Consider the following 14,573-nt stretch of genomic DNA (forward strand, 5'->3'; position numbering starts at 1 on the left):
CTTTCAACTCCTTCTCTCTTTCCCCACGGCAGGTCCTGCTGCACTGCTTCTTAGACCCCAGCCTGGGAGGCCACCAGCACTGGCAACATTGAAAAGCAGCAGCACAACGGCAGGGAACACGAGCTGTTGTACCTGCCCGGACTGCAGGCCTGGGAGCTGCAGGGGAGGCTGCATTCCCTGAACCCAGCTGTGCCCCTGGAGCCCAGCTGTGCCCCTGGAGCCCAGATGTGCTCCCGGGCAGGGGTGCAGGAGTTGTGCTCCACACAGCACTGCCCCTGGAGCTCACTGCCTCATGCAGGGGTTATTCCAGGAGCCTACAAGCCCCTACACACCCTCTGAGCTCTGTTCCCCTGTCCCCGACAGGCAGCAGCCAAAGCCTGGAGCACAAGGGACAGCCAAAAGGCGAAGTGGAGGCTGGCACACACCGTCCTACAGGCGCAGGGCAAAGGCTCCATCGAGGCTCCTCTCCTGACCCACAGGGAAAATCTTCTCCATCCTCAGGGGGTGCCGAGTGCCTGCAGCAGGGTCCATCCCCACTGCCAGGATATCCAGCTCCCGGGGTGGGTTTGGCAGCCTGTGATAACAAAGCTGAAAGCACAACAGAGTGAATCCGTGCTCCTGCAGCTTCATCTGCATGGGTTTGCTTTGCCTTGCAAAGCTGGGCTTCAAAGATGAGCTGTGCCAGCAGTCTCCTGTGATCAGGGACCGTGCCTGGTTCAAGGGAGACGTCCCGAGGCAAGAGGGGATTTTACAGTCTGCCCACGAGCAGAAATGTGGGATTTAGCACAAGGATCCCTGGACAGAAGCCAGCAGAAGCTGCTCGGCGCTGCGGGGCTGCAGGTGGCCCCTCGCCGCTGACAGGGCTCCTGTGCAGGGGGTGTCCAGCCTCAGAAGAGGGGCACTAGGGGCTGAGCCCCTCAGATATTTGAGGAAAAAAGTTTAAAACGTCTGCGGAAAAGTCCAGGCAGAACAGGCAGAAAATGGCCTTGGCCACCACTGCTCTCAGAGCACCGGGATTATTTTTTCTTTTCTCCTGAATTTTTTACAAGGCAGAGGGGAATTTTCTTTCTTTTAAAGAAGGCAGCAGATATGGAAAATCACCCTCTTCATCCTCCACTGACATGAATCAGAAATTTGTCCCAATATAGTACAGCCCAATTTTATCCCATGATTATTTCAGTGCTCTAAAGCCACTAAATAGTCTGACTGTAGATAGGTAGAGCCAGGAGCACTGAGGGCAGGGCTGTGAGAGGCACTGGGCTCACTCAGTCCTAGGGAGCACCACGGCAGGGGACAGACACTCGGGTCCTTTCAGGTGCAGCACTGAGTGACAGACTTGGCGTTCTACTTTCACCCCACACGTTATTTAGAAGGAGGGACCTGTTCAAAGCACGGCACTAAATATAATCTAAATATAATCAAATTCGCAGCTGACGAGACAATCTCGATTAGCAGATGTTTTCATCTGTCCAGCCCCAGATTTTCCGGGCCGGCGCTGAGCCCAGACGGAGCCTGCAGACCGTGCGTGCCCCGGGAGGCAGAGGCAGGGCAGCACCGGCACCCCGCGGGCTCCGCAGAGGGGCTGCTCCTTCCCCAGCACCAGCCCACCTCCCGGGTGAATCACTGTCTGCGTCCTGGGCTCTCCGCAGCCAGGAAGTGAGCGGAGCGCTCACCTACCCTGGCAGGTGAGTCATTCCCGGGAATGACAAAGCCAGTTGCTCCAGTTGCTCCTGGCCAGGGGAATTTTGGCTCTCTGATCGGGTATCACCAAAAAAAAGCCATCGGAAGCCCAAAAACCTTACTGCCAGACATGGTTCGTTCGGCTGCCCTCTGCCAGGAAATATTCTCGTGCCCACTGTAGTTCCAGGATGCCTTTTGGAGGAGCCTGAGGCACTCGGGATGCGGCTCCGAGACAAGCGGGAGGCAACGATGGTGACAGGTAAGTGAGCTCTGACCATCCCTAAAGCGTTCGATAAGTTGTTCAGTGAATCTGCTAGCGCTTCCTCACCCCTGGGTGAAAAAACAGGAATTAGCGTAGAGTTGCTGGAAACCAGACTTGGAACCAAAAACTGAATGTCAGATTAATTCAAAGCGTGAAAAATTTTCAAATAACATGCCTTTACCAACCTTTTATTCACTCATACATAGTATTCGTGGTGGAAAGGAAAAAAGATCTGTTTCTACTAATCCTTCCTTCTAAGCTACGACTCTAAGTGCAGGTGGGTCCAGTAACTCCCTTCCTTAATTCCTATAAAGTAAGATTCAGTAGCTACAAGATCTGAATTTGCTTTAAAAGGGTTTGTGCTATATTCCCTTTCACCTCTTTCAGTATGGGAAAGCAAACTTGAGCTCTCTTCCCAGCATGAACAGAATACAGTTCTCTTCCTTCGTACTTCATTCGAGTCGTGTTCAAACTTGTCGGGTTCACTGGAAAAACCACATAGCTCTGAATGAGCAGACTAGATCTGATGAGTCTCAGGGCTTGGGAAATTTCTGAGGTGCTTGCAAAAGCTCTGTCTTTTAGGGTGATTTCATATTGAAAATCTCGTTCTTGCTTACGGAGCACCGGGAGCAGCAGTGCGATTCGAGGTTTTGTTAAAAAATCCCTTGTTTGTGCTCTGTAGGGCCTGCAGCCACTCACTCTCCTGCGTGCTCCATCTGCAAACTGGCAGCATCTCACACTTCTTTCCATCTTTTTAAAGAATTCTGCGACCCTCTTTAGAAAGGGAAACCAGGAAACTCAGCCAACCTTTGGCCACTGTCGCTGATTCACTCGCAGGCGCTGAGCACGGAAGCCACCAGCACTTTTCTGGCTGGGAGAAGCTTTCCCTCCTGTCCTGCGGGTGGGCCACAGCCCTGGGGCACCGAGAGAGCCTCTCCTGCCTCCCCACTCCGGGGGGAGGAGGGATGGCAGCACGGGGCAGCCCCGCCACGGAGGAACTGCAGGAGGGGGCAGAGGGGAGAGAGGCTGAAGGGTGTGAGGGGATCTCGCTCACAGAAGCCACGTTTGCATCGGGGTGGGAGAGAAAACCGGCAAAGTTTCTGCAGCATTGTCCGTGTGCCCTCCTGCCTGCCCACCTGCACCGGGCAGCCCGTGCCAGTGCCAGCCAGTGCCAGTCAGTGCCAGACTGTGCCAGTGCCAGCCCGTGCCAGACTGTGCCAGACTGTGCCAGACTGTGCCAGCCAGTGCCAGCCTGTGCCAGACTGTGCCAGACTGTGCCAGACTGTGCCAGCCCAGACTGTGCCAGCCAGTGCCAGCCCGTGCCAGTGCCAGACTGTGCTAGACTGTGCCAGACTGTGCCAGCCCAGACTGTGCCAGCCAGTGCCAGACTGTGCCAGCCAGTGCCAGACTGTGCCAGCCTGTGCCAGCCAGTGCCAGCCCGTGCCAGTGCCAGCCAGTGCCAGACTGTGCCAGCCTGTGCCAGACTGTGCCAGCCTGTGCCAACCCGTGCCAGCCTGTGCCAGACTGTGCCAGACTGTGCCAGACTGTGCCAGCCAGTGCCAGCCTGTGCCAGACTGTGCCAGACTGTGCCAGACTGTGCCAGACTGTGCCAGCCAGTGCCAGCCTGTGCCAGACTGTGCCAACCTGTGCCGGCCTGTGCCAGCCAGTGCCAGCCCAGCCTGTGCCAACCCGTGCCCGCCCGTGCCAGCTGAGGGTGCAGGGGGGAGCAGCTCACCCTGCACCCCACGGCCCCTCAGGTGCTGGCTCGCTGCAAGGCAGCGCTCGGGGCCCGGGACAGCGGTGTCACCTGTCCCCACAGGTCCTGGCAGGGTGGGGAGCTGGGGTCACCCAGGGGCAGCATGGCAGAACGGGACATGGGCAGCAGGCACCACCTGGGCTGCTCCACGCCAAAGCAGCGCTTCCGAGAGCACAGGCTGCTTCCCACTGCCCTGGGCACAGAGCCCTGGCTGAGACAGGCCAGGAGCCAGCACAGGGAATGCTCCTCCTCATTTCGGGGCCAGTCCCTTGCTCACCTTCACAAAGCAAAGTTCGGAAAGAGCCTCCTCTTTGGTCCAGTGAGCACCAGAAGAAGCCAGGCAAAGCCCCTGTGGTCTGATTACAGCGTTGAACTCGAACTGTGCGGTACTTATCCAGTTTGGAGCTGAGTGAAAACACCCCTGACCCTCTGTGAGCTCCAGAGTCTCCTCAGCACAGGCTGCAGCGCACACCAAGACAAGGGCTGCCAGGAGAACTCTGGAGGAAGGAGGCAAGGTTCATTCCTGCATCACAGCAGTCTTAATCCTTTCCAACATAAAAAATGACCGTAACATCGTAAATAAATTAAAACTGTTGATTATGAGAAGTTGGGTTTCCCCTTCTGACCAGCAATGAACCCCACACGAGGCTCTGAGCAACCACTGCTTCTGGTTCTTCCTCAAGAAAATGTCAGTGCCATAGCAAAGGGACAGCGGATGCTGAGCAGCATAAACTGGACTCGAATCAGCCTCTACCAACCTCAGCAGCAGCAGCAGGGACTGCCACCGTGGAAGGAGCCCAGAGCAGCAGAGCTGGGGACACAAGGAACAGCAGAGCTGTGGGAACACAAGGAGCAGCAGAGCTGGGGACACGAGGAACAGCAGAGCTGGGGAACATGAGGAGCAGCAGCAGAGCTGGGGACACGAGGAGCAGCAGAGCTGGGGACACGAGGAGCAGCAGAGCTGGGGACATGAGGAACAGCAGAGCTGGGGACACGAGGAGCAGCAGAGCTGGAGAACACGAGGAGCAGCAGCAGAGCTGGGGACACGAGGAGCAGCAGAGCTGGGGACATGAGGAGCAGCAGAGCTGGGGACATGAGGAGCAGCAGAGCTGGGGACACGAGGAGCAGCAGCAGAGCTGGAGAACACAAGGAGCAGCAGAGCTGGAGAACACGAGGAGCAGCAGCAGAGCTGGGGACATGAGGAGCAGCAGAGCTGGAGAACACGAGGAGCAGCAGCAGAGCTGGGGACACGAGGAGCAGCAGCAGAGCTGGGTGCCAGGAGCAGCAGAGCTCTCACAGAGCTCTCTGATGCCCTGCCCAGGGCCTGCAGCCTGCCCATCCCGAGAGCCGGCAGGGAACTCTCTGGGCTGTGCATGGAAAAACAGCGTTGCATCAGGCTGGACTTCTCCCTGTAAAATCCCTGTGTCCTTTTCCTTCCTCTTTCAAGCAGTGGTGCTGCTAGGAGCAGCAAGCAGAGCAGTGTGTGGCAGCAGGGTGTACTGGAGCACAGAGAAACCAGCTGACACAGGCACTCGAGGATTTCTTGGTGCTTCTGTGATGGGAATTAGGATTGCATACAAAAAAATCAATAGAAATTGCTTCAGCACAAAGAAAAATGCCTGGAAGTTAGACTGGAATTACTGAAATACTTAAATGGCATTGGTTACATGCACGTACCAATAATTATTTTGATTTCCCAATATATTTTCTCACAGTGGCCCCTGAGGGATGTGATAGAGACAACAGACACAGGTCCAGCAGAAGGTGCAATGTTACCAATTACACAGCTGCATTTTTGTGTTTGTGCCCCAGACATTTTGATTCCTTTTAACGTGTCATTTTGAACTTCTTTCCTAATGTTTTGTCACTGCACAAACCTAAAAGCTGATCTTTTCAGTAAGAACCTCAAGCCTGGCCATGCCAGCTATGGCTTTGCTGGCAGGCTGCAGAGCATGGCAGCCGTGGGTCCCCCTGTGGCACCAGTGACATGGCACAGGCACATGACACCAGTGACACAGCACGGGCACATGGCACCAGCAACATGGCACAGGCGTGTGGCACCAGTGACGTGGCACCAGTGACACGGCACGGGCACACGGCACCAGCGACATGGCACTGTCAGTGTGGCACCGTGTGTCAGGGGCACCCCGGCCCCACCCGTTCACCTGCCCAGGAGCTTTGGGACCCTCACCCACCCCTCACGTGGGGTGTGCCTGCTGGGACCGAGCCCCTCGGCAGGGCTGCAGACAGCTGCTGCTGCCAGCAGGTTTGTGCAGCCACAGCCAACCTTCCACCACCCTCTAGAAAGAAGCAAAGGAAACATTCCAGGGTTCCTTTCCTCCTTGCTAGTTAGAAGCAGCCTCACTGAGAAAACATTCATCACCCCAGCTCTGCCAACCACTGTGCTGAGCTCTCTTTTTTTTATCCCCCCCAAAGAATCAGCCAGGGACTACAGCTCAGCCTCTCCTGCCCCCAGAGCAGCTGCCGGTGTGATCCCAGTTCTGCTGGCAGACCCCTGCAGTCACCCTGCCACAACAGCCCAGGCTCCCCTCTGCCGAGGCGCTGGGGGTGCTGTGCCCCCCCGAGCCCCCCAGCCGGGAGCACAGCCCAGCACAGCCGGCCAGGCCCACAGGGACCACTGGAGGCACCTCCGGCCTTGGCCAGGGACAGCGCTGGTCATTAACGCAGCGGAGAGCTGGGAACCTCCAGCAGCGTCACCTGGGAACAACAGTGCCCATGCAAGAGAAAGGGGATTCGTGCAGCTTTTCTCCGCAAATAACCTTAAAAACAGTCTTGCTGCAACAATTAACAACAGTTACTAGATCTTGCGCGCTCTGCACAGAAAATCCAGTTCGAAGTGGGCAATATAATCCATGAACTTTTAGCAAGGAGTAGTCCAAAAGACAGGAAAAAGAAATAGCTTGATAGCTTGGGCAACATCTCATGCCTGCTATCTCACAGGGACGATTGGAGTTCATAATAATTCGCTTGAAATGTGAAAAAATATAATGCTACATTTGGACAAAATATTCCAGAAGTGGCTTTGAGAAAGCTGGGCTTGTCCGAGTACTTTTACTATTTCTTTTTAAAGTGAGGACATCCTGTAATCCTAAGGGCATCTCCTCCCAAAATGGGAGCTCTGCACGCGAGATGGCGTCATGGAATGCTTGCTCCAGGGTTTGCTCCCCCCGTGCAGCTGTCACCAACCAGTGATGGGTGCAAAGGGTCTCTGAGGTTCCAGCCGCAGCACAGGTGCAGATGAGCACTCAGGCGCTGGCCAGGTGCACCCAGGCCGGGCTGGAGCCAGGGGGGCCAGGGGGGTTCTCCCGGGGAGGGCTCTCCCAGGGGGGGTCTCCCAGGGGGGTTCTCCCAGGGGATCTCTCCCAGGGGATCTCTCCCAGAGGATCTCTTCCAGGGGAGCTCTCCCAGAGGATCTCTCCCAGGGGAGCTCTCCCAGGGGAGCTCTCCCAGAGGATCTCTCCCAGGGGATCTCTCCCAGGGGATCTCTCCCAGGGGATCTCTCCCAGAGGATCTGTCCCAGGGGAGCTCTCCCAGGGGATCTCTCCCAGGGGATCTCTCCCAGGGGATCTCTCCCAGGGGAGCTCTCCCAGAGGATCTCTCCCAGGGGATCTCTCCCAGGGGATCTCTCCCAGAGGATCTCTCCCAGGGGATCTCTCCCAGAGGATCTCTCCCAGGGGATCTCTCCCAGAGGATCTCTCCCAGGGGAGCTCTCCCAGGGGATCTCTCCCAGAGGATCTCTCCCAGGGGATCTCTCCCAGAGGATCTCTCCCAGGGGAGCTCTCCCAGAGGATCTCTCCCAGGGGATCTCTCCCAGAGGATCTCTCCCAGGGGAGCTCTCCCAGAGGATCTCTCCCAGGGGAGCTCTCCCAGAGGATCTCTCCCAGGGGGGCTCTCCCAGGGGATCTCTCCCAGAGGATCTCTCCCAGCCGGCACAGGGCACCGAGCAGCGCTGACCCTGTCTCTGCCTCTGCAGTGTTCCAGGGACGCTTGTCCCGGGCAGAGCCGGGCTGGGGACGCCGGTGGCTGCCAGCGGCGTGTCCCGGCGCAGAGCCGAGGCAGGGCTGCTCCCGCGATGGGAATGCCGGCTCGGGGAGAGCCCTGCGCTCCCTGTCTGTGCTGAGGACAAACGGACAGGGCAGGGGCAGGATCCTGGGACAGCAGCCGAGGGCAGAGGGGAGCCAGCTGACAGCAGCTTCCCCGGGGCAGGATGCTGCTCCGAGACACGCGAGAGGAGAGCTGGGCTGGGAAGGAAGGGAAGTTCAAGGAGGAACCTGAAAATGCAGAGCAGGTTTTGTGCCAGATGCTGGAGCAGCTTTCTGAGCAGATTCGGGTTCCTATTTCTGGCCAGGGCGAAGAAGACTGGCGCCGTAATCCACAGCTGGGTCAGTTCCACCCCAGTCCCTCCTTTCAGCCCCCTGCAGCGTGGCTGGTTGGGCCGGGCAGCGTTCCTGCGCTTGGAGCCAGCCCCGGGCAGGGGGCTCGGGGCTGCTGCCACCCTCCCCAGCTGAAGGAGGGGGCCCGGGGGCGGGGGCTGGCACCCCTGGGCTCTGACACCGGGGTACCGGGGGCTCCAGCACTGCCCGGGGCACGGGGGACCCCAGGAGCTCCCAGCGCCCCCGGGCAGGGCCAGCGGCGGGATGCGCTGGTGCAAAGACACCAGAGCCAGCGGCGCGCAGAGCGCAAGGCAGCGAGGAGAGCAGCTCACCCGTGCAGGCAGCAGTTCGGACAGGAATTTCAGGTTATTCCGCTGCGCATTACCAGCGCATTAACATATTCCTTCACCGAGAGGGAGATGGACCATTTCTGACAGAAGCCTGCGAGGGAGGGAAAGGTGGCAGTGCCCTGGCTTGCAGCGAGCAAGGGAAAACCCTCAGATGAATGAGGAGATGCGGGCAGGGAAAGCCAGGGCACGCAGGCTTGCCCGGGAGCACGGCTGGGGAGCAGGCTCAGGACACGGGGGAGCTGTGGGGTGACACACAGCCGTGACACAGGCTCCCTGTCGGCAGCTCCGTGCACCCAGGCCCTTACCTGCGCCAATGCCTTGTTCCCCAAACCTGCACAAACAACTCCGTGATTTGGTTCTGAGGGGAACAGAAAAGAGCAGCCTTGCAGCCAGCCTAGAGCAGGTTTAATGGATATTAAACTAAACCTGACATGTCCGTTGCTGCATTAACCATGTCATTTACCCAGCCTTATGTGATGAATGCAGAGGGACTGGCAAGAAGGCAGAAATCAAAAAAAAAAACAACAACAACAAAAAAAAAACCAAACTCAAATAAAAACCATTACTGAGGACTTTGCAGCCCCATGACCTGGAATAGCTGGTCTAGGTCACACAGAGAGTTTTCTAATTCTAAAAAGTTTTAAACAAGATGAAAAAACTAGATTTGAGGATATTCCATTTCATTAAGCAGGAAGGCCACTTAAAGCCTTAGTCACTAGAAAAACTCTGCAGTCTTTCCCTATCCGCCTGACACTGAGGGCTGCCATACAGCCTGTTATTTCATTTCTTCTCTGAGGTTACATCAGTCACGCACATAAACCAGTCTGTCCACATCAGCAGCAAGATATTATCTCATCAACCACAGACAAAATACAGAAGCTACAAAAAGTAAAATGTATTCGGGTTTACAAAACTGCCTGGATAAAGGAGCAGCTTCTAGTGCATCTTCAAACCTCCCAAGCAGAATATATTTGTATGGCAGACTGAGACAGCTGCTTAGCATGAAATTAGTGAGGAAAGTGTCCAGAAAACTGGACAAGGACAGGAAAGCCAGCCCTGCTGAGCACGAAAACACTGTATTCAGACAAGTAAAAAATCCACAACCAGATGACACAGCCAGTGAGCATTTACAAAATACCCTATAATACTCTTTAAAGAGAGCACATTCTTTATCTCCTGTTGCAATAAAACACATGAAGAAGAATGAATTCCCCATATAAGAATTTTGTTCCTACTCCTGGAATCTGCAATAAAGCGGGCTTTGTCAGAAAGAATGAAGCTACTGAGTACAGATACCCCAGCTCTGCACGTGATCACCTACCCCAGTGTGTAAATAATGAAGCCTCAGTGCTCTCAGCAGCACCCCTCAGCCTGACAGACTTTGGTAGGAAACTGTGGAAACACCTTTGGACTGCTGAGCCTGAGTAGGGCTGTCCCTGTGCATCCATCCCACCTTCCACCACAGCCATCCCTGTGCATCCATCCCACCTGACATCCCTGTGCATCCATCCCACCTGACATCCCTGTGCATCCATCCCACCTGACATCCCTGTGCATCCATCCCTGTGCATCCATCCCACCTTCCATCACACCCGTCCCTGTGCATCCATCCCATCTCTGTGCATCCATCCCATCTCTGTGCATCCATCCCATCCCTGTGCATCCATCCCACTTCACACCAGCACCGCCCTGCCTCTCTGCACAGACCTGTCTGGTGAATCCTTTAAAGCTTTGAGCTAAGCAGCACCAGGGAGAGCCTTTGGTGTGTAAGGAGGGCAAGCAGTCGCAGGTGCTGCCTCTCTCCTCCGCCCTGCAGACCCCAGAGCCTCTGCTGAGCTCCGGTGTGCTGGCAGGGCACAGAGCCCGAAGCTCAGCTGCCAGGGGTTATACTGCCAGAGAATTTGCTGCTTTCTTTTTCCAGCCAGGGTGTTGAGATCATTTTGGACCACATTTTAACATTAGAGCCATCAGGAGCAAGAAGGCACTGAGATATCCGTGCAGAGGCTCGCTCCCAGCTGGCCCGCACAGCAGCACACAGCTCCCAGGATGGGTCCCCTGTGGCCTGGATGTCCCTGGCAGTCCGAGGGCGGTCACAGCTTCCCTGACCGGGGCACACGGGTGGCGGGGCTCCCCCGGCCCCTCTCCGGGCAGAGCCCAGGGGGCTGTCACGGCGAGCGCGGCTTTGCAGGGTGACAGCAGCACGCCGCGGTGCGCTCCGCACGGATCCAGCCCGCGGGATCCCGCAGCGGTCCGGGCACGGCAGCGACACACGGGAGCCGCTCGCTCCGCCGGGAGCCGGGCAGCACGCCCCATGCCTCGCTGCCTTCCCCGCACGCAGGGCGCGGCGGAGCGCTTGCCTCAAGAGCCTGAGAACAAGGAGTTTTCCATGGGCCAGGAGTTATGCAGACTTAAACTCAGGAAAGCAGGGAAATAAGTACCTTATTTGCATAAGGAGTTAGATATGCATCTTTTCATAAAATCACGTACTCTTCTGATCCCTGCCTCCTGGGCAGAAAGGAGAGCTGCAGATCCTCAACAACAGCAAAACATGAGGGATTACTGCTGCTCAGACCCACAGAAAACAAAATACCTACAACACCCTTGACAGTCTTGTTACTGTCAGAGCAAACTGTGCCAGCCGAGAAGCCAGACTGACAAAAAAGTTAAAACATCCAAATTAAAGTTTTTACTGATGCTTTCACACACCATTACTTGCTTTGGTGCCATCTAGTGCCACTCAACACGGTTCCTGCATGGGGATGGCACCTGAAGCCGGTTCTGATCCGCAAAAGGGCTGCAGGAATTCCATCCTCTCTTCATTCCCATGAGAGCAGTCAGGTCTAGTGGAATTGGTGAGATCTGAACCCTTTTGCCAGTTTTCCTCCCAAAACTCGTAAGCAAAAGAGGCATCCCAGAAAAGTTACTGCATTTGTGTACTGACAGAGGAAAGAACAGTTCGGAGCACAGCCTTGCAAGCTGGTATTGGTCAAATCCCTCTGAACGATGTCAAACACCGTGATGCCATCATGGCATAAGCAAGTTTCTGCAGGTCTCAGCATCCCTTGTGTGCCAGTTTCTATGAAAAAGGAACAGGAACTTGTCATTTCCACTATTTCCACCCCAATTTGGGGGATACACTACGAAGTTATACACGCATGTCTCGTAATTACTGATGGAACTTTTTTACTTCAAGGAGTGAGTGATGATTAAAAAAAAAAAAAATCCACTCATGGTCATCCATCACTGAAATGAGCAAAAGGAGGGCAATAAAGGCCTGTCAACAGAAGCACTGTGCAGTACCCAGCCCTCAGCTGCCTCAGCCAGACCTTCACTGGGAATTCCAGGGGAAGCTCCTTTCACAAAGCTCCTCTCCACGCAGGGGACAAGAGGGTGGGCTCTTCTACTCTGTTTTGGTTTTAAGTTGGATTTTTTTCCCCCAGAACATCATCCTGGCACAGGCCCTGCTGCATCCCAGACCCACCGCTGCCAGTGGGACTCCTGAAGAGCACTTCAGCTGGAAACCTACAGCAACGCAAAGGATGGGGTACAATTTGTCCTATGGAAAGCTGCCAGGTAAAATAACAAGGGAAATACAAGCGATTGATAAGTGTTTATTTTGGTACCGTCGGTTCCTACCAACATTTGAAAGAAATTAGTCATTCCAGCACGGGCTGTGTGAGCACTGCCCAGCGCTGCCCCACAGCCAGCCTGGCTTGCCTCCCCAGCCAAGGGCAGAGCATAAACAACACGAAACAAAACGTACTGACATTTTATGGCAGAGTTTAGAAGTTTTTCACAAACATTTACATATGAAATCTTAAAATCCCCCAGAGACTGTGATTTTTAAATACATTTAAGTAAACTAAGTTTAAATGAGCGTTTTGATAGGCCTGAGGAGCCTCTCCAGAGCCCCGTCTCATGACAAACATCTCAGCTCACAAGTCGCATTCTGTCGAGACAGCCAAGAGCTGACAACCTGCGGTTCTGATTTGTGGTTCTCCCGAACAGCTCAGGCTGCTCAGGGAGAGGACAGCTCTAAACTGGCTCCACGTGTAAAACGCAGAAAGCTTTAACCCCTTGCTTTCCCCCGCTCCCACAGAGAATCGCCTCAGCCCCGAGAACAGCAGCTCGCCCAACGCCAGCTCGCGCGGGCGCGCGGCGCACGACGAGTTCACCACCATCGTCCTGCCCGTGCTCTACCTCGTCATCTTCCTGGCCAGCCTCCTGCTGAACGGCCTGGCCGTGTGGATCTTCTTCCACATCAGGAACAAAACCAGCTTCATCTTTTACCTCAAGAACATCGTGGTGGCGGACCTGCTCATGACGCTGACGTTCCCCTTCAAGATCATCCAGGACTCGCGGCTGGGGCCGTGGCACTTCAACTCCTTCCTGTGCCGCTACAGCACGGTGCTGTTCTACGCCAACATGTACACCACCATCGTCTTCCTGGGGCTCATCAGCATCGACCGCTACCTCAAGGTGGTGAAGCCCTTCGGGGACTCCAGGATGTACAGCATCACCTTCACCAAGGTCCTGTCGGCCTGCGTGTGGGTGGTGATGGCCTTCCTGGCGCTGCCAAACCTGATCCTCACCAACGGCTACCCCACCAGGAGAAACGTCGACGACTGCCTCAAGCTGAAGTCGCCCCTGGGAGTCAAGTGGCACTCGGCTGTCATCTACATCAACACCTGCACGTTCGTGGTGGTGCTGATAGTGCTGATCGGGTGCTACATCGCCATTTCCAGGTACATCTACAAATCCAGCAAACAGTTCATTAGCTCGTCCAGCCGAAAGCGGAAGCACAACCAGAGCATAAGGGTCGTCGTGGCTGTGTTTTTCACCTGCTTTTTGCCCTACCATTTGTGCCGAATACCTTTTACTTTTAGTCATCTGGACAAAATTTTAGATGACTCCGCACATAAAATCCTGTACTACTGTAAGGAAATGACACTGTTCCTGTCCGCGTGCAACGTCTGTCTGGATCCAATCATTTATTTTTTCATGTGTCGATCATTCTCACGGAGGCTGTTCCGGAAATCCAACATGAGAACCAGGAGCGAGAGCATCAGGTCCCTCCAGAGCGTCAGGAGGTCAGAGGTACGCATCTACCACGAGTACACCGACGTCTGAAGGCACCCACAGAGACTTTGCTGACTCCTGAGAGTGCTTGTATATCATGTAAATAAAATGTCTCTTTAAGTACCTGACCGTGGAAGCTCACTAAGGGACGTGCAGACGCGTTCAGCTTCTCTGTGCCAGCTCACCAGCATCCACCTCAGATCCCATCCCCGCAGGGATCAGGCTCACTCCGTGGGGCGTGGGGGCCGTCCTGGCAGGTTGGCAGGTCGGTTTAGGAACCAGCACAAGGCTGCCTCAGCTCGGAGAGCAGCCCTGAGCTCGGGAGGCTGCAGCCAGGATGGGCTCTCTCCTGGAGCGGGGCCCAGGTGAGGAATCAGCTCCCCCGGGTCTGGCAGATGGCAGCAGGAGAAGGGCAGGGCAGCGCAGGGCAGGGCAGGGCAGGGCAGGAGGTGGCACAGGCCCCTCAGTGTGCCCGGGGCAGCGCAGGGCTCAGGGGCCACCAGGCTCTGTGCCACCAGCCCCAGTGCCCCCGCGTCCCTCGCGGTGCCTCCGCGCTGGCAGCACAGCTCAGCCAGCGTTTGCTCTGCATCGGTTTGTCCTGGACTCCCCGGGGATGAAATCAGATTTGTTCAGAGCAGAAGCCGAGCCCAGCCGCTCAAGGCGGGTTGGCAGCAGGGGCCGGGGTGCAGGAGCCCGGGGTGCAGTGCAGCCGCACGAGCAGGAGATGGCAACAGCCCATCGGCCGCAGCCTCACACAGAGGGACTTTCCTTTTAATACGCACACACACACACAAAAAAAAAGGGTTTGACGAGAAAACCCTGAAAATGCAGCACTCAAATAACAAGATTAAGTTCTGCATGAGAACATCTTTCTTAAAGTTTTCCACTGAAAGACGAGTTTCTTTTTTTTCTTTATTTTTTTCTTCTTTTTTTCCCCCTTTTTTTTTTTTTTTTTAAACACTTGGTTTAGGTTCAGATTTTGGTTTATGAATAATTAAGAAGTTGAAATGTAAGTATGATAATATTTGGATTAATGCAAGTATTATGAAACC

The 14,573-nt window shown here is 55.4% G+C and overlaps 1 protein-coding gene across 1 annotated transcript; it reads left to right on the top strand.

The window, feature by feature from the left end:
* Window positions 1-1,899: 1,899 nt before the first annotated feature.
* GPR87 (G protein-coupled receptor 87) lies at window positions 1,900-13,572 on the top strand. The gene is made up of 2 exons (XM_040074438.1): window positions 1,900-1,939; window positions 12,542-13,572. The coding sequence occupies exons 1-2, from the start codon at window positions 1,900-1,902 to the stop codon at window positions 13,570-13,572; spliced, it is 1,071 nt and encodes a 356-aa protein (XP_039930372.1).
* The last annotated feature ends 1,001 nt before the right edge of the window (window positions 13,573-14,573 follow it).

The sequence above is a fragment of the Hirundo rustica genome, chromosome 10 (genome assembly GCF_015227805.2).
Source record: "Hirundo rustica isolate bHirRus1 chromosome 10, bHirRus1.pri.v3, whole genome shotgun sequence".
Taxonomy (NCBI): domain Eukaryota; kingdom Metazoa; phylum Chordata; class Aves; order Passeriformes; family Hirundinidae; genus Hirundo; species Hirundo rustica.